Source organism: Doryrhamphus excisus, chromosome 17 (genome assembly GCF_030265055.1).
Source record: "Doryrhamphus excisus isolate RoL2022-K1 chromosome 17, RoL_Dexc_1.0, whole genome shotgun sequence".
Lineage (NCBI taxonomy): Eukaryota > Metazoa > Chordata > Actinopteri > Syngnathiformes > Syngnathidae > Doryrhamphus > Doryrhamphus excisus.
Genome location: NC_080482.1, coordinates 8,344,496 through 8,368,977, shown reverse-complemented (window position 1 = coordinate 8,368,977; position 24,482 = coordinate 8,344,496). Strand labels below are relative to the sequence as shown.

At 41.2% G+C, this 24,482-nt stretch overlaps 1 protein-coding gene across 1 annotated transcript; it reads left to right on the top strand.

Moving 5' to 3' along the window:
• The first annotated feature begins 2,074 nt into the window (after window positions 1-2,074).
• On the top strand, window positions 2,075-24,463 carry bcl3 (BCL3 transcription coactivator). Its single transcript, XM_058054143.1, has 9 exons — window positions 2,075-2,930; window positions 3,812-3,917; window positions 13,741-13,849; window positions 21,692-21,893; window positions 21,974-22,062; window positions 22,151-22,228; window positions 23,478-23,645; window positions 23,850-23,943; window positions 24,143-24,463. Exons 1-9 carry the CDS (start codon window positions 2,420-2,422, stop codon window positions 24,244-24,246), a joined length of 1,461 nt encoding a protein of 486 aa, XP_057910126.1. The 5' UTR covers window positions 2,075-2,419; the 3' UTR covers window positions 24,247-24,463.
• The last annotated feature ends 19 nt before the right edge of the window (window positions 24,464-24,482 follow it).

The following is a 24,482-nucleotide window of genomic DNA, read 5'->3' as shown; positions in this document are numbered from 1 at the left end:
GCATGCATGCAGGTAAGATGCTCCCTGTGTGCACACTATGTAATGCTACATAGACAATAACTGGTAATAATTGGTGTTGTATTTTATATTGGTGTTTTTTATCTCCTGTACAGCACCCTTGGGTGTCCTGAAAGGCGCTTTTAAATAAAATGTATTATTATTATTATAACAAAATAAACACAGTTAGGACACAGATAAATTGTTACTTACAGCTTCTGACTCTTCCACATGAACAAGTAATGTTGGAAAGTCATCAGGCTTCAGTAACAGTTTAGCGGATAGTGGAGCTTATTGTGATGTCACAGTGAAACCAGCGTCTTCCCAAACGTCTTTCAGTGCTCACGTTCAAATGCACAAACTTAATTATCTGAAACTTTGGCATGGTTTAACACGAGAATACTACATTCTAACAAAATTTGTAAAAAAAACATAATAGGTAGGGCGGCACGGCGGTCGAGTGGTTAGCGTTAGGGTTCAATTCCACTCTCGGCCATCTCTGTGTGGAGTTTGCATGTTCTCCCCGTGCATGCGTGGGTTTTCTCCGGGTACTCTGGTTTCCTCCCACATTCCAAAAACATGCTAGGTTAATTGGCGACTCCAAATTGTCCATAAGTATGAATGTGAGTGTGAATGGTTGTTTGTCTATATGTGCCCTGTGATTGGCTGGCGACCAGTCCAGGGTGTACCCCGCCTCTTGCCCAAAGACAGCTGGGATAGGCTCCAGCACCCCCATGACCCTCGTGAAAATGAAAGCGGTAAAAAATTAATGAATTAATGAACATAATAGGTCCCCTTTCAAATTTAGCAGTTGGGGTCTAACAGTTTTCTACCACAAGGGGGCCTCATTTCATTGTATTGTGACAGGATGTGCTCAATTGACCCCTGCTGCCATTACTAATCATGTTGACCCATTGTTGTATAAATGTATACATTCATGTACTAAACAATCAGCATTATGCAGTAAATTCTGTTTTATGTGTGTTTTGTCCAGTCAGGGAGACGCCGCCATGGCTGACAACCGTTTTTTGTTATGCTGTCAGGATGTTTTAGGGACTTTAAACAGCAAACGTTGATGCTCGATGACTTACACCACACTTCAGTGGAAATAGGAAAGTCCCAAATTGGCCCTGGTTAAAGTCAAACCTCTAAAGTGGGAGGAGTTCCATTGGGATATGCGCATGTGTGTGTGTGTGTGTGTGTGTGTGTGTGTATATGAATCTTGTTTTAATTTGATCAACATCTACTCTGTATGCATCCTCAGCTTAGCGGCACATGACCACCCTGAAGGCCCACGACACAATGCACACCATTGATGACCCGGATCCATGTGAAGGGACCCGCATCACCCGCAGTTCCTAGAGACCAGCAAAGTTGAGTCCAATGTCACACTTCTGGGGATAATAAAAGGTCATCGAACGACCTCATCCTGAGGACAAGCGCTACAAAATACAAAAAAAAAAAATGCGCGGACGTTTAGGAATTACAGAATCTGACTGACACGATACAAAACACGCTTTCATTGAAGTCGGGGTTGCGGGGTATGCTGGAGGCTATCCCAGCTGACTTCGGGCGACAGGTGGGGTACACCCTGGACTGGTCCCCAGCCCATTATAGGGCACATATAGACAAACCACCATTCACACTACCGGCAATTTAATTCATTCATTCATTCATTTTCTACCGCTTTGTCCTCACGAGGGTCGCGGGGGTGCTGGAGCCTATCCCAGCTGTCTTTGGGCGAGAGGCGGGGTACACCCTGGACTGGTCCCCAGCCCATTATAGTGCACATTATAGTAGCCAAACCACCATTCACACTACAGGCAATTTAGAGTCGCCAATTAACCTAATATGCAATTTTTTTGGAATAGGAGTACTCGGAGAAAACACCCATTCGAACCCATAATACATAATACCCATAATAGTGTAATATTTTGTTGAAGTAATTTATATTTTACTGTATATTTGCCAACTTCACAGCTTGTATATGCATATGCAAGTTACACGAGTTAGCAATAAACACACTGTCTGTAGTCCCCCCCCCTCACACACACACACACACACACACACACACACACACACACACACACACACACACACGCACGTATAAAGTGCCCTGAGTTTTAATGGTTCACTTTCAGTTTAAAAGGAAAGCAATGATGAAGAGCACATAAGCAGCTGCAGACTACCTGCAAACCACTGCGATGCACAACGATATAATCTGCACTGTTTTTGCACTTAAAAATAATCGAGTTCGATATCTTAAAACACACACACACACCAATGACCCTAAAGGGATTTTTCTTAATGGGAATCGGACTTCCCAGTTATTTATCTAGTTTGATGCCACCAGACTTCCACTGAGGAACCGACACTCACCTGCGAGCTTTGACCGGAGACAGCACGCCTCAACCCCGGGTTGATGCCGAGGGTCATGACCATGAACGGTAACCGGGGCTCGGTTGCCGCTACGCCGCTGGATCTGAGCACCAGTCAGCGGGGGGATAATGGTGTCTTTACAGCTGTCGATACGGCGCGGGATTGCGGTAGAGTATCCCGGATAGAGCCGGCGGTTGCAGCCTCCCATGCGTCCCCATCGCGCTCCAGAGCGGATACTTCACGGACACTCGTCCCGGCTGCTTCGAATCGCAAACCTCCGGCGGATGAAGCCGCTCATAGGCTTCCTTTTCGGAAACGACCCATCGCTGTGGATCTGGAGGAGCGGACAGAAGCGTTGGAAGTTGCCGGGCGGTTGGACCGACACTCCCCGGCGAGAGGCACTGATGAGCCGGACCGGGACAGTGATCCTGGCGGGCTGGAGAACACCACCCAGGGGAGATTGGGCGGTGCTCTGGTAACCCCATTGCAAGCTGAGGAGGCTGCAAGAAGTAATCTTCCTTGTCCCAGCCATGTTTTTCCCTCTTTGGTTTATAGTGAGTACTCATCACTTCACATATTTAAAAACAATTACATTTGCAACTTGTGCCTTTATTTATTTTTAAAAATTAATATCATACCACATAATATGTCCCATACAATACCTTTTGTTAATCTTTTTCTTTTATAAGATTCATTTTCTGAATATCTCTTTCATTTCTCTGCGGTGTAAAATGATAACATTTTCAGATTTGTAGAAATTAATTAATTTGATTTACATCATATTTCTGTACTTTAATTTACTATCATGTACAATTTAATTAAAAAATAATTTAATTTTAAAGTATTTTTAAAAATAACAATTAATTAATGAATTTAATATAAAATGTAATTAATTTAATTAAAATGTAATTTAAAAATAAATTAAAAAATAAATAAATTAATTTTTAAATTTAATTAAAAAAAATTAATTTTGATCTATAAAAACACGAGACTCAGTGGAGAACTAGTTACAGCACACGCCAGAAGACAAATACATGCCATATGCAGCGTGACCGCCATTAAAGATAAAGATTACTGAATGTAAATTAATGCTTGGGGGGTCATGGATTCTGTGCGCTGTTACAAGGAAATCCGGGAGATGACTAATATTTCCTTTGCTTTGGTTATTATATGTTTTAAGGCACAATTTTTGACACGTCTTGTATTAGACCGACCTAATGTTGTGTCCGGTGAGTACACAAAAGTCTGTATTCCCGGTGTGTCACTAGAAGCGTTTACTTCTTGGTAGCTTTGAGTGACATGTGGTCTACGGCGGTGCCTTCAAGGCCTCACGCAGTACACATGCATTCATTATTAAGAACATGTCCAGTCAGCATTTACCCTTCTGAAAATACTACACTGATACACATGATTAATTCTCCCTCTCGTCGCTCAGGTCATTACCCCGCTTACTGTCTGAACTCTGAGGTCGACCACCCTGGGCTCCACCCCTCCCATAATCTACTGGCGCTAGCTACACGGCAAGATGAGGATGGAGACACGTATGTAGAGATTGTTTTCATTATTTTAAAAGTAAACCTCTGCAGTGTTTTACCTTTATAAGTAGTCCAGTTCTATTCATGATGATTGGATTTGTACTAAATATTTTACTAATACGGTAATACTTCAATATGGTAGCTGCAAAATGATCACATTGAAATATGGAATGCCGTTTTATTGTTAGCTTTTTTTTTCCCCGATACGGATATCGGCCAATACCGATACCTGTATATGTAACATGACATACCTCTTATGGTGGAATGAACACATATGTGTTGTAAACAGCATTTTTTTAAAAATCATATAGAGATATCACATTTTTGTGCTAATATTGGGCCGATAATTACCAGACTAATAATTATAATAATAATAATACCAATTATACTTTAAGATATATGTCATTCTTTATTCATCACACAGCAAATTGATAAAATATATTTTATTTTATTATTTATATATTTATATATATATAAAAAATAATTTCCACAATGTTTTTCCTCATAGGAAATAATCAAAATTATTTTTAATTGAAAAAAAAAATTCCCAAGTCAAAGTGTCACCATTGTAAAACCTTTATTAACTGTACATACATAGTTTTAATGAACATGTAAACATTTTTAACTGTCAATCAAATGTCAAACTGAGTTAACCACTGTATAATAAGACTAACCTAAAGTAATACTACTCACCCTGATAAACGTAGATGTGTAATGGAGAGGGAACAGGAAGGTGTTTCATCTGTATTTACTAGAATTCATAAGGGTTGTGTGCTTTGTAATATATTTATTTGCACTACTATTTACTGGTAGTTGATACTGAATGAATTTTATTGGAAGCCAGACTTTTCTATGTCGCGGTAAGTTCTAAGGTTATCATCATGTTCTTCCTCTTTGCCATGACTGGGACCAAAGAATGACATGGCATCAAATTATCAAACATCTTCATCGCATTTTTGTTCCATGACTCACCTGCCGTGCAACAGATCGTCATGATTATTCCAGAAAGCGTGAATCATTGAGGATTTCGTACACAGACGACACTGAAGCCATGCAAACGACACGTTTAAAGATGCTAACGTTACTCTTTTTTTTTTTTTTTTTAACATCCACCCACACAGTAACTGAAATCTCCAACACACGTGACTGTAAACAGAGCGTGTGCTAAATCAACAGATGCGCGTGTGTGCACACATAGGTGATTATTTATTATATTTACTAGGGTCAACATAAGTCTGTGCTGATTTTAAAGTTAATGTACACATCATTGCACGTCTAATATACCACCATATTAATGAACAGATGCATGATCATGTGTGACCATGCCAGTTGTGGTAGCTTTTTCAGGTTTCTGATTGGCCAAAATGCGCATGAGAGTAGGTGAATGTGTTTTTATGTGGTGTGTATGATGTGTTAAGCAGCATTATGATGTCATCTACTGTACGGAGTTGTAACAAGCTACACAAACTATTTTTGTTACAATAATAATTATAATAGTGTGAATAGTTGTTTGTCTATATGTGCCCTGTGATTGGCTGGTGACCAGTCCAGGGTGTACCCCGCCTCTCGCCGAAAGACAGCTGGGATAGGCTCCAGCACCCCCCGCGACCCTTGTGAGGAAAAGCGGCAGAAAATGAATGAATGAATAATAATAATAATAATAATTATTATTATTATGTTACATTTTTGGGCGGCACAGCGGTCGAGTGGTTAGCGCGCAGACCTCACAGCTAGGAGGACCAGGGTTCGACTCCACCATTGGTCATCTCTGTGTGGAGTTTGCATGTTCTCCCCGTGCATGCGTGGGTTTTCTCCGGGTACTCCGGTTTCCTCCCACATTCCAAAAACATGCTAGGTTAATTGGTGACTCCAAATTGTCCATAGGTATGAATGTGAGTGTGAATGGTTGTTTGTCTATATGTGCCCTGTGATTGGCTGGTGACCAGTCCAGGGTGTACCCCGCCTCTCGCCCGAAGACAGCTGGGATAAGCTCCAGCAACCCCCGCGACCCTTGGTAGGAAAAGCGGTAAAAATGAATGAATGAATGAATAATAATAATAATAATAATTCAGTACAGTCACACAGAGTCTGACGCTCCTTTATAACTTCAGTACAATTCCAACAACATATACTGTATGAATCTCCAGCTTTCTAGTCCAGTCATTCTGGGAACGACACTTCCTCATTGTCATTACAAGAATGCATTCAGGTTGTAAATAAACAGGAAGAATACTTTTTTTTTCTGACCCGTGTAGTATATTTTAACTTGATTGACATATTCAGTTCATTTGAAGCCGTTAATCCATCCATCTATTATTGATGCCGCTTATCCTCATTAGGGTATGCTGGAGCCTATCCCAGCTGTCTTTTCGGACTAGTTGCCAGCCAATCACAGGGCACATATAGACAAACAACCATTCACACTCATATTCATACCTATGGACAATTTAGAGTCGGCAATTAACCTAGCTCCACACAGAGATGGCCGAGGGTGGAATTGACATTACATTTGACGTAACATGTAAACATGAGATTAGCGTCTCTGAGCAGTGACTTATCGAGTCTGAAGTCATAGGCTTGACATTTTTGATCGTTTATGAATCATAAGTAGAGATGTCCGATATTGGCTTTTTTGGCCGAAAACCGATATGTCGATATTGTCCAACTCTCAATTTCCGATACCGATATCTGCCGATATGTGTAACATGACATATCTCCGATGGTGGAATGAACACATTCATTCATTTTCTACCGCTCTTCCTCACAAGGGTCGCAGGGGTGCTGGAGCCTATCCCAGCAAGAGGCGAGAGGCGGGGTACACCCTGGACTGGTCGCCAGCCAATCACAGGGCACATATAGACAAACAACCATTCATACTCACATTCATACCTATGGACAATTTAGAGTCGGCAGTTTGATTCCAAGCGGAGAATCGAACCCAGGTCTTCTCAGTAAAAATGGGCATATTTCATACATAGTGCTTCATGATTAATCATAATTAATTCATTTAAAAAAACTGTGATTAATCTGATTTTTTTTTTCAAATCATCATTTGACAGCCCTATTAAATATATTGCTGAGAGCATTGTACGTCATTAATAAATTATATGAGATTAATTAGATTAATCAGACTAATTAGAAACTGAATTTGACAGCCCTATTAAATATATTGCTGAGAGCATTGTACGTCATGAATAAATTATATGAGATTAATTAGATTAATCAGACTAATTAGAAACTGAAGCATATGCTTAGTATACCTTCTCACTGCAACTGCAACCTTCTACCCTTGCTAGTAGTTGAACTGGTGAGAATTCTGCATAGTGATAAACCCCAAAGCACACAGCAACACACGCACACATCCAGTATTTGCATAAACATACGTTCTTGATGGGTATGCATGCATAATGTAGACAGCCACCATGCGTCTTGGCTTACGTCAATGCGACCCCTCTGTGTCGGGAAAAGCAAGAGTGTGGAGTGCCAAACACGAGTGTGGTTTTTCTCAGGTGTCTTCACCTCGCTCCTGTTGTCTATACAGGCTTTTTAAATGAATGGACCCCCACCGAAAAACCCAAACATCCGCTCCTCACTTCCTCATTTACCGCTCTCTCGCTTGCTTTTTCTTTCTTCAGCAGAGTCTTCTTCCTTTCTGTCTTTTAGTGTGTCCTGTCTCTCATCATCTCAACTCAGAGGATGCTCGACTGCATCTGTTATGCTTTTATTCGTTTTTTTGCACACTTTTTTTGCACAGTTTTTTGCCATTGACAGTAATCCCTCATCTATCGTGGTTAATTGGTTCCAGAACACACCGTGATAAGTGAATTTCTCGCGACATCGCGGCTTTTCAAAATGTCATTACTTAATAAATGATGGAGTCAGCAGTAACATATCTGACACGATCAAGTGAAAAAAGTTCTTCTTTCATTCTGTGTGGAAGTGGTAAATTTGAAACCTGTTTACGACCTTCTAAATATGGTTTTTAACATTCTTAGAGACCTCTAGGCATGGAATAACAGCCCTATAGTCACATTACACTCCTCATACCCGCTATAGTAGACAAAATAGGAGTAACTAAGCCGTTTAAGACATAGTTAAGATGTGCTTGTGTGGGTTGTTATCAATGTGTTCCCTGGAGGACCTGAAAGTGACAGGAAGTGAGGTCGGGGTTTCCCAGTTGAGCATCAGCTTTGGATGGGTTACAGCCGCAAGAGTATCCCGCGTATTTATTAGGGAAACGGTTCGATACAGGATGGGGTCACACTTCCTGTGACAGTTTGTTACAGTGCTTGAAACTACGGCACTGATTCCATTGCTGTTTCTTCTAGTAATCATCCACTCACGAATGGTGCCATTCAATAGCATATTAAGCTAACTGCTAGTTTAGCAAACACCGTCGGCATGACCCATTTCATGGCCGTATTTTTAAGTCATTTTATTGTGCATGTTGATGTTTTGGGGGAAAAAACAGGAAAGGCTAATATATTGGACATTATGAAAAAAAAAAAAAGCCGACCAATCGCAGATCTGCAGTCGAGGCTTAATTCCTTTGGACATGGTGTAGCAGTATATCGCGTGACGACAATGACTACAACAGTGTATGTCTCTGCCGCAGGGTTTGGAGACTTAAGGGAACCAATTCATCAAGTCCTGGTCCACCATGTTGTTTATATTATGACATGTCAGCATAAAGTTTGGGACCCAAAGTTGTCATTTCTATGAAAAATGAGTCCTGTTATGTTGATGTGTTGTATTATTAAGTTCATCATTATCATAAAGCACAGTGAATCAGCAGTTCAGAACAAAATAAACAAAATAATAAAAGCTTAAGAAACCACATATAGTTGGTGGGTAGACAAATTATTTTTTTCAGATTAAAATGAACAAAGCATTATTAGAGCCCCTGTAGACATGACAAAACACGACTATAGTCACATTTATACTCTTTTTATTTACAACATATTGCGCAACTGCAGGGTCTTGAGACACATGCTAACTCGCAAACTAGAGAGCTAGCAACCTAAACGGTAGCCTTCAAGTTATTTCCTTTAAACTTAAATAGCCAAAAACTTACCACTTCCACACGGATAGGGAGGATAACTATTAACAGTTATTTAACCTTTAACATGAACATTAATCAAATGTAATAATTTTTGTCTGGGTACATGATACCATACAGCATCCATATCAAACGTGTGCGGGCCGCACTAACATTAAATTTTCATATCAAGGCGGGGGCCTCAAACTAGTGTCCTGCGGGCCACATTTGGCCCGCGGGCCGCGTGTTTGAGACCCCTGGTCTAGAAACAGTTCCACTGAAGAAAAGACAGGAATCAGAACTGGAGGTAGCAGAGATGAGGATGCTGAGGTTCTCATTGGGAGTGACCAGGATGGATAGGATCAGGAAGAAGTACATCAGAGGAACATTACATGTTAGAGACCAGACTGAGATGGTTGGGACATGTCCAGAGGTGAGATAGTGAATATATTGGTAGAAGGATGCTGCCAGGTAGGAGGCGTAGAGGAAGACCCAAGAGGAGGTTTATGGATGTAGTGAAGGAGGACATGAGGGTAGTTGGTGTGAGAGAGACAGGGTTGAATGGAGGAGATTGACTTGCTGTAGCGACCTCTGAAAGAAGAAGAAGCACTACTTCAGGTAACATTAGCATGAATGCGTGTGGCTGTAGGCGACTTCCTGATTTATTTTTTAATTAGCTCCACAAAATGACAGTAGCTGGATTTAAAGGGTGAGCGTTGGTTCCGTTGCTGTTTGCTTGTGTTCTGTGTGTATTAATTGTTTACCCAATACCGTAAAAAAAAAAAAAAAAAAAATCACCGTTGTTCATTTCTTGTTTTTGTGCTCGTCTAAATATGGTTTCTGCTTACTGGTACCATGGCTCAGCATTCTGCTGCTCATCCGACCACAAGCATACGTTTAAGGCTTTAATCTCATCATCGAGTGTTGTGATCAGTACACCGACAGGATACCGCCGCTTTGTGATGCTGAGTCTTTGTGTCGTGTGTGTGTGTTCATGCGGCTCGACGGGGACTCTGGGTTTGCTGCGACGCTGGGCTGAATCTGTGGCTGTGGTCTGCCCCACTTCCAGGAACTAGAAGCAGTTTCACCTTATGAGAAAATGAGATGTATGGATGGAGGTTGAATCAAGAGGTGTGATTTTTGGGGATGAAATCCACTTTTTGTAAGTCCTGTCCAACGGTTGATCGGAATATACCGTACTAATCCCTCGTTTATCGCTTCTGGAACCCTCTAAACATGAACTAGCACCCCTGTAGTCGCCTTTACTCTTATATTACCCAATATAGAAAAATAATCAGGGAAAATAAGCCATTCAAAACATAAATAAAAATGTATTGCAGGTTTGCGGGTATGCTGGAGCCTATCCCAGCTGTCTTCGGGCGAGAGGCGAGGTACACCCTGGACTCAAGCGTGTTAAGTGCTAAATAAATATACAATTATTTTCCAAGTAATCACTAAAAGTTTTCTAATAATAGCAGTATACTTCTCAACAACAACAATAGATTATAAATATTTATATTTTCATACTATTCCTACTTGACAAAGCTTTTTCAAGTAAAATAGATACATTTTAACAACTTAGTGCACCCTTTTTTATGCAAAAGTATTTGTAAAAAAAAAAAAGTAAAAAAGTAATCCTGAAAATATGTCGACAAAATAAACAAAGCTTTTCTAGGTATACCCCAAACATGTCATTTCTAGTAAATACAATATACTAATTGAACAAAATCCCAAATATGTTTATTTTTGACTACACTTTTCATACAAAAGCAACTAAATAATGTTCATTCATTCATTTTTTACCGCTTTTTCCTCACAAGGGTCGTGGGGGTTGCTGGAGCCTATCCCAGCTGTCTTCGGGCGAGAGGCGGGGTACACCCTGGACTGGTCGCCAGCCAATCACAGGGCACATATAGACAAACAACCATTCACACTCGCATTCATACCTATGGACAATTTGGAGTCGTCAATTAATGCTACATACTAGCTTCAATAATGTTAAAATAATGTATATAGAAGATCATAAACAGGTTTTCTATATCATTCCAGCAAATTATATGCAACTTTGTCCAATTCCTACAACTTTCCAGTACATTTTGGCCAATCATTGTAATTTTTGCCAATATAATTTATCTCAGAGTAATGCTCAATGACACACAGGAAATATCTAACTCATCAAATGTGTACCTGCATGGCCCGCCCAAGTCCTCACTTCCTTGTTATGATGATAATAACTCATCTCTCATTTACTAACAAAAATCACTGCTATAGATTGTGCTCAACAGTTTCCCAATGTCCCTTTAGAGCAGGGGTGGGCAAATATTTGGACTTGTGGGCCGCATTAAGTTAACAGAATTGTCTGGGGGGCCAGAACATATTTTTAACACACACGCACACAGACACTAATTTATGCTTATAATTTTCCTTGAATTATTATTCCTTCATTCATTCATTTTCTACCACTTTTCCTCACAAGGGTCGCGGGGGTGCTGGAGCCTATCCCAGCTGTCTTGGGGCGAGTGGCGGGGTACACCCTGGACTGGTCGCCAGCCAATCACAGGGCACATATAGACAAACAACCATTCACACTCACATTCATACCTATGGACAATTTGGAGTCACCAATTAACCTAGCATGTTTTTGGAATGTGGGAGGAAACCGGAGTACCTGGAGAAAACCCACGCATGCACGGGGAGAACATGCAAACTCCACACAGAGATGGCCGAGGGTGGAATTGAACCCTGGTCTCCTAGCTGTGAGGTCTGCGCGCTAACCACTCGACCGCCGTGCCGCCTGAATTAATATTATTCCTTATAATTTTTATTATTGTCAAAATTTTTGTCAAATTTTTTGTCAATTTTTTTGTCAAATTTTTTTGTTATACTATCACCTGTATGTTCTCATGTCCCTTTTTTCAGGAGCACTTTAAACATCAAACCACATCAAACTATGTCATTTAATTTTACAGTTTTATTGTTGTTGTTTTTTTCTAAAAACATGCAAGTCATGTTGCTAGTTTGTATGTTAAAAGTTGAAATACTTAGAAAGCAACTGGCGGGCCGGATTCAAACATTTGGTAGGCCGCATGTAGCCCTCGGGCCGTAGTTTGCCCACCCGTGCTTTAGAGTACTTGCATAGTTTAGCAGTTCAGGATACATAATTTTAAACTGTGAAAGTCTATCCTTTAGATGTTAAATGTTAATTCAAACATCGGCCATATTGTTATTCAGCATATGATGGCTCATTCACTTTGCATTCATTTCTGTGGAAAAGCTGTTGAAGTCAAGTACAGCTGACATTACAGTACATTCGAGCAGCTGAAACACGTCTACTCAGCTGCGATGACCTCAGTTCCAGGAACGAGTGCCAGCTGCAAGAAGCTCTACACTCGCTCTTTCGAATAAATTCTACCATCTTCTGCTTTTCTTTGCCGTTTGCTGAGGTCTCCTCCCTTCATTTTGTTCACACTTCCTATTTGCAACTATCGATATGTTACATCGACTGACTAAATGTGAACCCATCCTTTCTCCGCGCAAGGAGCACGTTTTAAGAAATTCACAAGAAACGTCGACTGCTTCCTGTTGCACAATGTATGCCGTGTGGTAGTTTTTGACTGAGCCAACGTGCACAAAAAAAAAACCCTTCTCGAACCGAATAGATGGATTTCACAGACAGAATGCGGCCATTGTGAGCTCAGCTGCAGCAGGAAGTGACGTGAAAACCTGTGTGACTTTTACTGGAAGCTGCGGCGAGAAAAAAAGAAAATAATTGAAATAACGGCAACATGGTTGTCACCTGGTGTGCTATCTTGTCCCCCCAACTTAAGCGTTAAGCGTACCAGGCTGGAGTTCCCCTTTGATGGGGATAAGTGATGACATGAAAGGGCTTTTAAAATGCTGTCGCTTAAAGAAATATATTGCTTTTAAACTCTTCTTGTTATGATTGATAACTTAAAAGTGCACTTAAAAAACGAGGTTGCTCTGCAGTTCTCATACAATGTCTGTTTCAAGTCCATTTTGGACCCTTTTTTTTTCATACAAATCCTACAAAAATATGTTTCTCAGTTATTACCCAAAATATCTCAGTTTTTGACTAATAATAGGACACGATTTGTACAAAATCCTACTTCATAAAAATCTTTTTTCAAGTAACCCCCAAATGTATGGGTTTTCTACCAAATACAGTGAACTTTTGAACTAAATCTTTAAAAAATATGTTTTTTTTGTAATGGAAAAGCCCAAATATGTTTTCTACTCAGACTTTTCAAAGTACTAAATAAATATACAATTATTTAAGTAAATAATATTAAGTATTTAAAAGTAAAAATGTTCGTTCGTTCGTTCGTTCGTTCATTCAGTCATTCATTCATTCATTCATTCATTCATTCATTCATTCATTCATTCTCTACCGCTTAACCTCACAATGATCGCCGGGGTTGCTGGAGCCTACCCCAGCTGTCTTCAGGCGAGAGGCGGGGTACACCCTGGACTCAAGCGCAAAGTACTAAATAAATATACAATTATTTTCCGGGGTACACCCTGGTGGACTGGTTGCCAGCCAATCACAGTGCACATATAGACAAACAACCATTCACACTCACATTCATACCTATGGACAATTTGGAGCATTTGTTTTCTGGCGCTAGAATGCGCAGAAAAGGGAAATAAATATGTGTTTATGTTTCACATTAGGATTGTGAATGATGAGCAAAAAAAAAAAGTGCATTTCCCCTTTAAAAATATGACAAAAATATATGGATTTGCATGCTTAATATGTTGTCTTTATTTCAGAGCTCTCCACATAGCAGTGGTGCAAGGAGAGCTGGCTCTTGTCAGCCAACTGATCCATCTTCTACTCTGGGCGGGAAGAACCCTTGACATCTACAACAACCTCCGTCAGGTAAAACCGATGGCATGAAATCCACAAATTTGCGGGTCTATGAATGCTGTAATGCGGAATTCATTCATTCATTCATTTTCTACCGCTTTTCCTCACGAGGGTCGCGGGGGTGCTGGAGCCTATCCCAGCTGTCTTCGGGCGTGAGGCGGGGTACACCCTGGACTGGTCGCCAGCCAATCACAGGGCACATATAGACAAACAACCATTCACACTCACATTCATACCTATGGACAATTTGGAGTCGCCAATTAACCTAGCATGTTTTTGGAATGTGGGAGGAAACCGGAGTACCCGGAGAAAACCCACGCATGCACGGGGAGAACATGCAAACTCCACACAGAGATGGCCGAGGGTGGAATTGAACCCTGGTCTCCTAGCTGTGAGGTCTGCGCGATAACCACTAGACCGCCGTAATGCGGAATTAATGAACATTTTTTCTGTTGAAATGACTCCTATGGGTCTCAAATGTAATGGTGAGAAAAGCGATCACAGTGCATCCACTTTTAAATGTTGCACCTTTGAATGATTCTGCGTTTATTTTTACATTTAAAAAAAAAAAAGCTCCATATCCACGAATTAAACACGATGCATGTTGTTTTCATGCAGCCATAGCAGGTAAACCACATTCCCCTGCCTCACCCATTTAATGAAGCTTACATGGAGAAGAATGAAAGAGGAAGTAGCGCTGTTTCCTGCTCTGCCTCGTGTTCTGCTCGCACATTGTCTCATGGCTAAGGCGACTTGTCATTTTTCAGTGGAAGTTACCTTTTTTTTTCTCACTTTGACCACCTTTATTCGCCACAAGCCAAATCACGCTATTGATGCGAAGAATCGTATGCATGCATTCCTGTATTTGATGCTGCATTCCTTATCTTTGAATCTTCATATCAGAATTTTTTTTGAGGGTTTTACAATATTGTGAAAGAGAAAAATCCTTCAGCCTTTTAACGCCTGCATTGCATAACAATATATAGTACAGTATTCAGACAGCAAGGAACCATATTTACATAGTACTGTAGTACTTTTAGTTTGCATGTTACTTCCATGATTCCATCCATACGTCTATTTTCTATGCCGCTTATCCTCACTAGGGAGCAGGGTATGCTGGAGCCTATCCCAGCTGACTTCGGCGAGGTACACGCTGCACTGGTCGCCAGCCAATCACAGGGCACATATAGACAAACAACCATTCACACTCACATTCATCATTTATACCTATGGACAATTTGGAGTCGTCAATTAACCTAGCATGTTTTTGTCCAATTCTGAATTTATATGGTAAAAAAAAAACAAAAACAACACATAAAGTGGAAATCTGTTGAGTAGTTTTTGTGTCATTGTTAAAATCCTACTAAATAAACAACACTTTTTCAGATAAGCTCACAAAATGTCAATTTTCTAGTAATAACAAAACCAGTCTTACGCTGAAAACAGTGCATGACATGTTGATATATTTTTTTAAATGTTCCTTTTTCGAGTAAAATCAAAATAAAGCATGGAAAATAAATTAACTATGAAACTTAAACATGGATTTCACTTTTTTTTGTCAGAAAGACTAGCTGCTAATGTTTCATTTTTATGGTAAAATTTAAATAAAATGTGAAAATGTGACATGTGAAGGAGATTCAGATTGAAATTTACAACAAATCTGACGAATAGAAGTACTGTTTTTAGGTCAATAGACCAAATATGTAAGACTATGTAAGTAAAGGGGACGTGTGGAAGACAGTGCATGATATGCTGCTTATTGCAATACGTTACTGAACTCAGGACACATAATTAGCATCTCTAAGGTTGATTGATTTTCTGATTACATAAAAATAATGGATTACTTTGCATTTTTTAGCAATGCCATCATTTTGTTTTGACCATAGAGAGATGAATGAAAAAAAACTCTGGTTCCAACATTGACCCCTGTGGTACACCGCAATTCAATCCAAGCATGTTAATATACAGTATGTTCTGTCAACAGATTCCAACAAAGTAACAATATGGTTGTTTTGCATCCACACCTGAAGCACGCAGAGCTTCATGGTGTCAGGGTTTCACCTCACAGACGTCGCTCTCTTACCAGAAATAGCACTTTTCACGTCGCTGTAGGTTCAATCATATCCTGTCTGCCCCAACAGACATTTATTTCTCACACTCGGTATGATACCTCTCTGCACGCGAGCAGACTCAGCAGGTATACCACATTCCATTAACAAAAAAATTATACCGTCACTTATATAGAACTAAGAATATAAATATTTCCAATACTGCTTACCAATCCTGACTTTCTGTGGTCGTGCACATGGAACTTTTTGACAGAGTGTTACTATCGGTGCCCTTCATGAACAATACTGCAAGTACTCAATAGCCCCTGAAAAATGACAGAATGGCAGCTGATACTCCCACACTTTTTGTGCAGTCAGAGCAGTGCTTCACACACACATACACACAGATGCATACACACATGTACTCGCAGCCTGAGGGACTACCTCCCTCGGGGAGGCCGCCGTTGATCATCATCATCATATTTGACTAACTAATCAGCAGTTAAGAAATGAAGTAAATGTATATAATAATAATAATTAATAGAATACTAAAGCAAATGTCGATCACATTCTTTTATCAAGACAGTGCATGATATGCTGCTATGCCTCGCTGAAATGGGGAAGAAGGGAAAGGGAACACACTAGACTAAAATTTCAAGTAAATTAGATGATTAGAGTTGTTCTTGTGTCATATGCTCATGCTATGAATATGTATGATATGCTGCTTGTCTTGCAGAGACATAACAGACTGTAGACTGGATTATTATTCACTCATAAATTTAAGATACTGTACAGTCATACATTCATTCATTCATTTTCTACTGCTTATCCTCACAAGGGTCACAGGGGGTGTTGGAGCCTATCCCAGCTGTCTTTGACCTTGGAATGGTCTTCAGCCAATCACAGGGCACATATAGACAAACAACCATTCACACTCACATTCATACCTATGGACAATTTGGAGTCGCTAATTAACCTAGCATGTTTTTGGAATGTGGGAGGAAACCGGAGTACCCGGAGAAAACCCACGCATGCACGGGGAGAACATGCAAACTCCACACAGAGATGGCTGAGCATGGAATTGAACCCTGGTCTCCTAGTTGTGAGGTCTGCGCGCTAACCAGTCGACCCATTCATACATTCATTCATTTATTCATTCATTTTCTACCGCTTATCCTCACAAGGGTCGCGGGGGTGCTGGAGCCTATCCCAGCTGTCTTCGGGCCAGAGGTGGGGTACACCCTGGACTGGTCGCCAGCCAATCACAGGGCACATATAGACAAACAACCATTCACACTCACATTCATACCTATGGACAATTTGGAACATGCAAACTCCATACAGAGATGCTCGAGGGTGGAATTGAACCCTGGTCTCTTTGCTGTGAGATCTGCGCGGTAACCAGTTGACGCATTCATACATTACATATTAATATATTTTGTAAATAAAAATATTTGTATTTATTAATAAGTGGAATCAGTATAATGAATAAAAATACATTAAAAATTATTAGGGGCACATATAGACAAACAACCATTCACACTCACATTCATACCTATGGACAATTTGGAGTCGCTAATTAACCTAACCTACATTACATACATTATATTACATTATATTACATTATTCATACAATATACATTAACATATTTTGTAAATGAAAATATTTATATTTATTATATATATTATTATATTACATATATTATATATATTAGTAGAAATGACATGTTTGGGGTATTATATATATATATTATATTTATAAGTGGAATCAGTATAATGAATAATCAAAATACATTTAATATTATTAGTTATTAGTTAGTTATATGATATGCTGCTTGCCTGTATGCCTTGCTAAACCCCCCAAAAATCTGAAAACAAATAGGTGTAACTACAATGAGAAATTAAATAGACAAAAAAATGTATTACTATAAATATAATAAATTAATACATATTTAAAGTCAAGAAATGCACATTGTGTTTTTATTCTTGTGTGTGTGTTTTTTTTTAGTATGCATGCACACATGTGCACTTTGATATCCTTGTTCTGAGAAGTCACATGACCCCCCTCCGCCCTCCCCTCTCTTCTTCTTGCTTAGGCCTGTTTCATAACATACCTGAGGTTCACAGGGTGGTTGACGGGGACTTTCCCTGCCTGCACATCTTTCTCCGTCTTTGTGTCTCTCTATCACCAAGTCTATTTTATCCACCAGAGTCAAAAGTCACTAACTGCCTGATGCTATCGACCCAAATGTCAACATGCACCAAAGTTTATTTGTGCAGCAGAACGAGGTGGACGGTCTCTATCGTTCCGTTTGGCAATGCCTGACGCCTCGGGGCTGTTTTTCATTGCTTCCGCTCTCACTGATGTTCTCCTTCTCATCTCCAAGGAATGCGAGAGTACACAATCAGGGAAAGACGAGGGATTTTCCCTCGCTATGCCGGACTCACTGCTCTCCACACACACACACACACACACACACACGCTTCCTCTTATCGATGCTCCAGTTTTGTTTTAGTCACACACTGAAGGCTTTTTACAGGAACCCTGAGGTCTATTTTGATGGTCCGAAAAGGTTTAAATATGGAAGTGGGAGTGGTTAGTTCATCACTCCTGGAAGATTACAAGTGTTTGGTTGTGTATCCGGCGGTCTAGTGGTCTAGCGCGCAGACCTCACAGCTAGGAAACCGAGGGTTCAATTCCACCCTCTGCCATCTCTGTGTGGAGTTTGCATGTTCTCCCCGTGCATGCGTGGGTTTTCTCCGGGTACTCCGGTTTCCTCCCACATTCCAAAAACATGCTAGGTTAATTAGCGACTCCAAAATTGTCCATAGGTATGAATGTGAGTGTGAATGGTTGTTTGTCTATATGTGCCCTGTGATTGGCTGGCGACCAGTCCAGGGTGTACCCCGCCTCTCGCCCGAAGACAGCTGGGATAGGCTCCAGCACCCCCCGCGACCCTAGTGAGGATAAGTGGTAGAAAATGAATGAATGAATGAATGTTTAAACCGGGTGGCACGGCGGTCAAGTGGTTAGTGCGCAGACCTCACAGCTAGGAGACCAGGGTTCAATTCCACCCTCGGCCATCTCTGTGTGGAGTTTGCATGTTCTCCCCGTGCATGCGTGGGTTTGCCAAAAACATGCTAGGTTAATTGGTGACTCCAAATTGTCCATAGGTATGAATGTGAGTGTGAATGGTTGTTTGTCTATATGTGCCCTGTGATTGGCTGGCTACCAGTCCAGGGTGTACCCCGCCTCTCGCCCGAAGACAGCTGGGATAGGCTCCAGCACCCCCCGCGACCCTCGTGAGGATAAGCGGTAGAAAATGAATGAATGAATGAATGAATGAATGGTTGTGTATCGCATGAAGTCAGGATGTCAGCATGTGACTAAGGTTGTCTACAACAATAAACCATGATTACATATCAGTGATAGCTGTGTGTGTGTGTGTGTGTGTGTGTGTGTGTGTGTGTGTTCGTCCAGGAGTGAGTCATCTGTTTCAAGGAAAGAGAAGCTGAGATGAAACAGCATTATTGGATTAAAAGGCCATAAAGGGGATCTCAATTCCTTCCTTTTTACTGGAAGGACATGGCTTTTCCTTGCTTAGAAAACACCATTTCTTCATGTTGATTAAGATGGAACTATTGTGGAACTATGGACTATTATGGAACTATAAAAAAAACGCTGTTACACGGTATCTAACAAAAGTCAGTACATCCCCTCACATCCAGGAACAACCTGTGTAGCTCTACGAATTCTATGCCATAGAGAATAATATACATTGACTGCTGTAACGTATATCCAAGTTTGGTTTCTATAGTGTTGTCATTCGGGGTGTAATGTAGGCGGAAAACACACACACACACCTACAGCTGTGTAAGGCCAAAGACCAACTAAAAGTGAAACGAGGAGATAACGATGTCTTCCCAGTTGCTGTTTATTGAGCAACCAGTAATAGGAACTTTGTTCTATACTATATGAATGGCTACTTTATCTAAACATGAGTGTCTTTACTGAATTATCAGCAGGATGACGCACAGGATTGTCCTACATTGCTTAAGATGTCCTCAGATGATTCATACTGTACTAGCAACCATCTTGGTCAATGTGCTGTATTTATGCTTTATTCTCTTTTTGGCTTATGCTGATTTTTATTCATGTGGAGAAATAACGATTAGTTGTTATTAACTGTTTCTGACCTTTTAATTGCTGAGTAGAGAGTACAGAACAATAGAGTGACATTACACAAAAACGCAAAGCAGCATTATGATACACTTTTATGTTGATTTGAGGTTAAAATATTCATTCATTCATTTTCTACCACTTTTCCTCATGAGGGTTGCGGGGGTGCTGGAGCCTATCCCAGCTGTGTGTGTGTGGAGGGCAAGAGGTGGGGTACACCCTGTACTGGTCGCCAGCCAATCACAGGGCACATATAGACAAACAACCATTCACACTCACATTCATACCTATGGACAATTTGGAGTCGCCAATTAACCTAGCATGTTTTTGGAATGTGGGAGGAAACCGGAGTACCCGGTGAAAACCCACGCATGCACGGGGTTTTCTCACAGAGATGGCCGAGGGTGGAATTGAACTCGGGTCTCCTAGCTGTGAGGTCTGCGTGCTAACCACTCGTCCGCCGTGCAGCCCTATATATTATATATATGATAAAATACACCATCTGTTTTGTAACTACAGTTCACAGAAGAGCTAGTTAGCTTAGCATCGCCTAAAACTGTCAAACTTTAAACGTTAAATTTTTGGTCCCTGATATCAATCCAAGTTATTATTACTATTATTATTTAGATAATGTGAGTGTGAATGGTTGTTTGTCTATATGTGCCCTGTGATTGGCTGGCGACCAGTCCAGGGTGTACCCTGCCTCTCGCCCGAAGACAGCTGGGATAGGCTCCAGCACCCCTTGCGACACTCGTGAGGAAAAGCAGTAGAAAATGAATGAATGAATGAATGAATGAATATATTATGTATTATATATAAGATAAAATACACCATCTGTTTTGTAACTACTGTTCACAGAAGAGCTAGTTAGCTTAGCATAGCCTAAAGCTGTCAAAATTTGTTAAAATCTTGGTCCCTGATATCAATCCAAGTTATTATTACTCTTATTATTTAGATAATGTGAGTGTGAATGGTTGTCTATATGTGCCCTGTGATTGGCTGGCGACCAGTCCAGGGTGTACCCCGCTTTTTGCCGGAAGTCGGCTGGGATAGGCTTCAGCAGCCCCCAACCCTCGTGAGGAAAAGCGATAGAAACTGAATGAATGAATGAATGAATTAATTAATTACATAGCATTAACAACCAGTCCAGGGTGTACCCTGCTTCTCACCAGACGTCAGCTGGGATAGGCTCCAGCACCCCCACGACTCTCGTGAGGATAAACGGTAGAAAATGAATGAATGAATGAAAGAATTATTTAGATAGCATTAACAACCAGTCCAGGGTGTACCCTGTCTCTCGCCTGAAGACAGCTGGGATCGGCTCCAGCGTACCCACAGCCCTCGTGAGGACTAGCGGTATATAGAAAATGAATGGATGGATTGATAGCAATAAAAGTAAACAATCATAAGTATTAAGGAATAGAAAGCTGGGAAGGATGGTAAAAATGTGAACCACTGTTAAACATGAAGGATAGCAACACCAGGGGTGCCTGGGGGGGGGGGGGGGTCAGGACAAGGGCCTGCGAAAGACAGGGGCCCTAGTAAATAGTAAATAAGTCATAAAAAGATGTAAAAAAAATCCACATTTAGCTTCTGTATTGACACTGTGTTCATTCCTCTCCACAGACCCCTCTTCACCTGGCTTTGATAACCCAGCAAGTGGTTATGGTGGATGCTCTGTTGAGGGCCGGGGCAGATCCTTCCGCTCTGGACCGAAACGGTCAAACAGCGCTGCACCTTTGCTGCGAGTACAACCACCGAGATTGCCTGTCTCTTGTGCTCTCACTGCCCTCATCATCCACATGCCTGGAGATGAAGAACTACGCGGGTCAGGATGCATTTCCTGTACATAATTTTAGCATTTTCTGAGTTTCCACTCTATGTTCTCATTTCAACTTTCGCCATCAGGTCTGAGCCCCCTCCATCTGGCTGTGATACGGAACCACACTGATTTGTCCACAATGTTGCTAGGAGCAGGCGCTGACATCAACACAATGGTCAGTGACTGACTCACCACACAGTTTACTTTACAATCTAACATCAACTAATAGTTTTTCCCATCGCGTTATTTCCCGGCTTCATTAGGACATCAAAAGCGGGCAGAGTCCACTCATGCTAGCGGTGGAAAGCAACAATGCAGAGATGGTCCACTTCCTCATTGAGGTACGAGATGGTGTGGGAAAAGGGGTGACTCATTTCTAGATGATGAGATGATTTCTATTTTTTTTTTCATGTTCTCATCTTTAAGAGTATGCTACAAATCTGAATCAGAGGCAAGAGTGTGGAAATACAAACAAATAGACTTTATAGACTAAATAAATACACTAAATTATGCAATAAAACATTACTGTTGTAATTTTAAGGTACACTGATTCTGTGTTAAGGCTGCACGGCGGTCGAGTGGTTAGCGTGCAGACCTCACAACTAGGAGACACAAGTTCAATCCCACCTTCGGCCATCTTTGTGTGGAGTTTGCATGTTCTCCCCGTGCATGCGTGGGTTTTCTCCGGATACTCCGATTCGCTCCCACATTCCAAAAACATGCTAGGTTAATTGGCGACTCCAAATTGTCCATAGGTATGAATGTGAGTGTGAATGGTTGTTTGTCTATATGTGCCCTGTGATTGGCTGGCGACCAGTCCAGGGTGTACCCCGCCTCTCGCCCCAAAGACAGCTGGGATAGGCTCCAGCACCCCCGCGACCCTTGTGAGGATAAGCGATAGAAAATGAATGAATTAATGAAATTGTCCATAGGTATGAATGTGAGTGTGAATGGTTGTTTGTCTATATGTGCCCTGTGATTGGCTGGCGACCAGTCCAGGGTGTATCCCGCCTCTCGCCTGAGGACAGCTGGGATAGACTCCAGCACCCCCCTGCGACCCTCGTGAGGACAAGCGGTAGAAAATGAATGAATTAATTAATGGATGAATGAATGAATGAATGATTCTGTATTAACTATAAAATACATATTCATAAAGAGAAACAGTTCCCCACTTGGGCATGTCTATGTGGAGTTTGAATGTTCTCCCTGTGCGTGTGTGTGTTTCCTCCTACATTCTAAAAACATGCTAGGTTAATTGGCGACTCCAAATTGTCCATAGGTATGAATGTGAGTGTGAATGGTTGTTTGTCTATATGTGCCCTGTGATTGGCTGGCGACCAGTCCAGGGTGTACCCCGCCTTTCGCCCGAAGAGAGCTGGAATAGGCTCCAGCACACCCCTCGTGACCCTCGTGAGGATAAGCAGTCGAGAAAATGGACGGATTCTTTGAACCACATTTGTAGCCACATGTGTGATATGTGCGGCCACACCATGGCCGCAGTGCAGTCACCACTGTTTTGCTATACAGTACGATACACACTCTACTATATATAATATGCAATGTAGCTGAGTCCCCCTGTGCTGCACACAGAGTGGCTGCGATGTCAACAGGCCGTCATACAGCGGCAACACAGCCCTGCACAGTGCCTGCGGTCGGGGCCAAGCGGACATGGTGCGTCTGCTGCTGAAGAATGGAGCCGACAGCGGCGTCAAGAACTACCACAACGACACGCCGTTGATGGTGGCCAAGAACAAGAAGGTGAGGGAGTGAGCATAATCACCTCACTAATGGCAGAGACCTGGTTGAAAAAAAAAATCCATCCTCTTTCTGCCTGACGGGTGAAAAATTAGACCTGTCAATCACAGGACTGTCACACTGAAAAATAAAGGGATTTGTAGGGATGAGTTTATTCCGCCATCTGGTGGTCAAATATGAATGGTGCAACATATATATTTTTTACAGATAGCAGATATTCTACGAGGAAGGGGATCAAGGCCTGTAAGACAAGAGCAGAACATCAGCAGGTCGCCACATCGAAGCAACTTCCCCCAAAATGGTAAAAGTAATATAAATTATAGTTATAATATCAATAATAAAGTATCTACATGTTTACTATTGTTGTTTGCATTGTAAAACTGAAAAGGATTGCTTTACAATGTGCGGATGTACCTAATGTTGTGGGTGCATGGTGAGTGTGTATTCATGCAAAAGTGTTTCAAACGAACTCAATTATTTATTTTATTTTTTTATTTTAGTGTCCTCCCCATCACGAAGCCGAGGTTGTTCACCATCGACGATACAACATGTCGGCTCACACTCCCCAAATACTCTATCCACGGTGGCATTTTCATTTTACTAGCAGTAGTCATGCTGTGCAAGAGTCAATCACTCCACATGCCAAACCTGCAACCAAAAAAATCCTTACTGTCTTTTTGGGATGTTAAAACAGCAACTGCTGCTGTTTCAAAGTGGATGTAGTAGCCCTATGACAAGTGGACAAAGTATGGATTTGGATCTACAGTCATTCCAGTGAAAGTTGATGGACCACTCGTCTGATGATTAATGATGAGACTAAGCCACGGAACTTGGCATTGA

Coding starts and splice junctions, on each gene's coding strand:
- bcl3 (XM_058054143.1), top strand. CDS start 2,420: ATGCCGAGGGTCATGACCATGAACGGTAACCGGGGCTCGGTTGCCGCT. Junction 3,918..13,740: donor CAAGATGAGGATGGAGACAC/GTATGTAGAGAT, acceptor TCTTTATTTCAG/AGCTCTCCACATAGCAGTGG. Junction 21,894..21,973: donor GGAGATGAAGAACTACGCGG/GTCAGGATGCAT, acceptor TTTCGCCATCAG/GTCTGAGCCCCCTCCATCTG.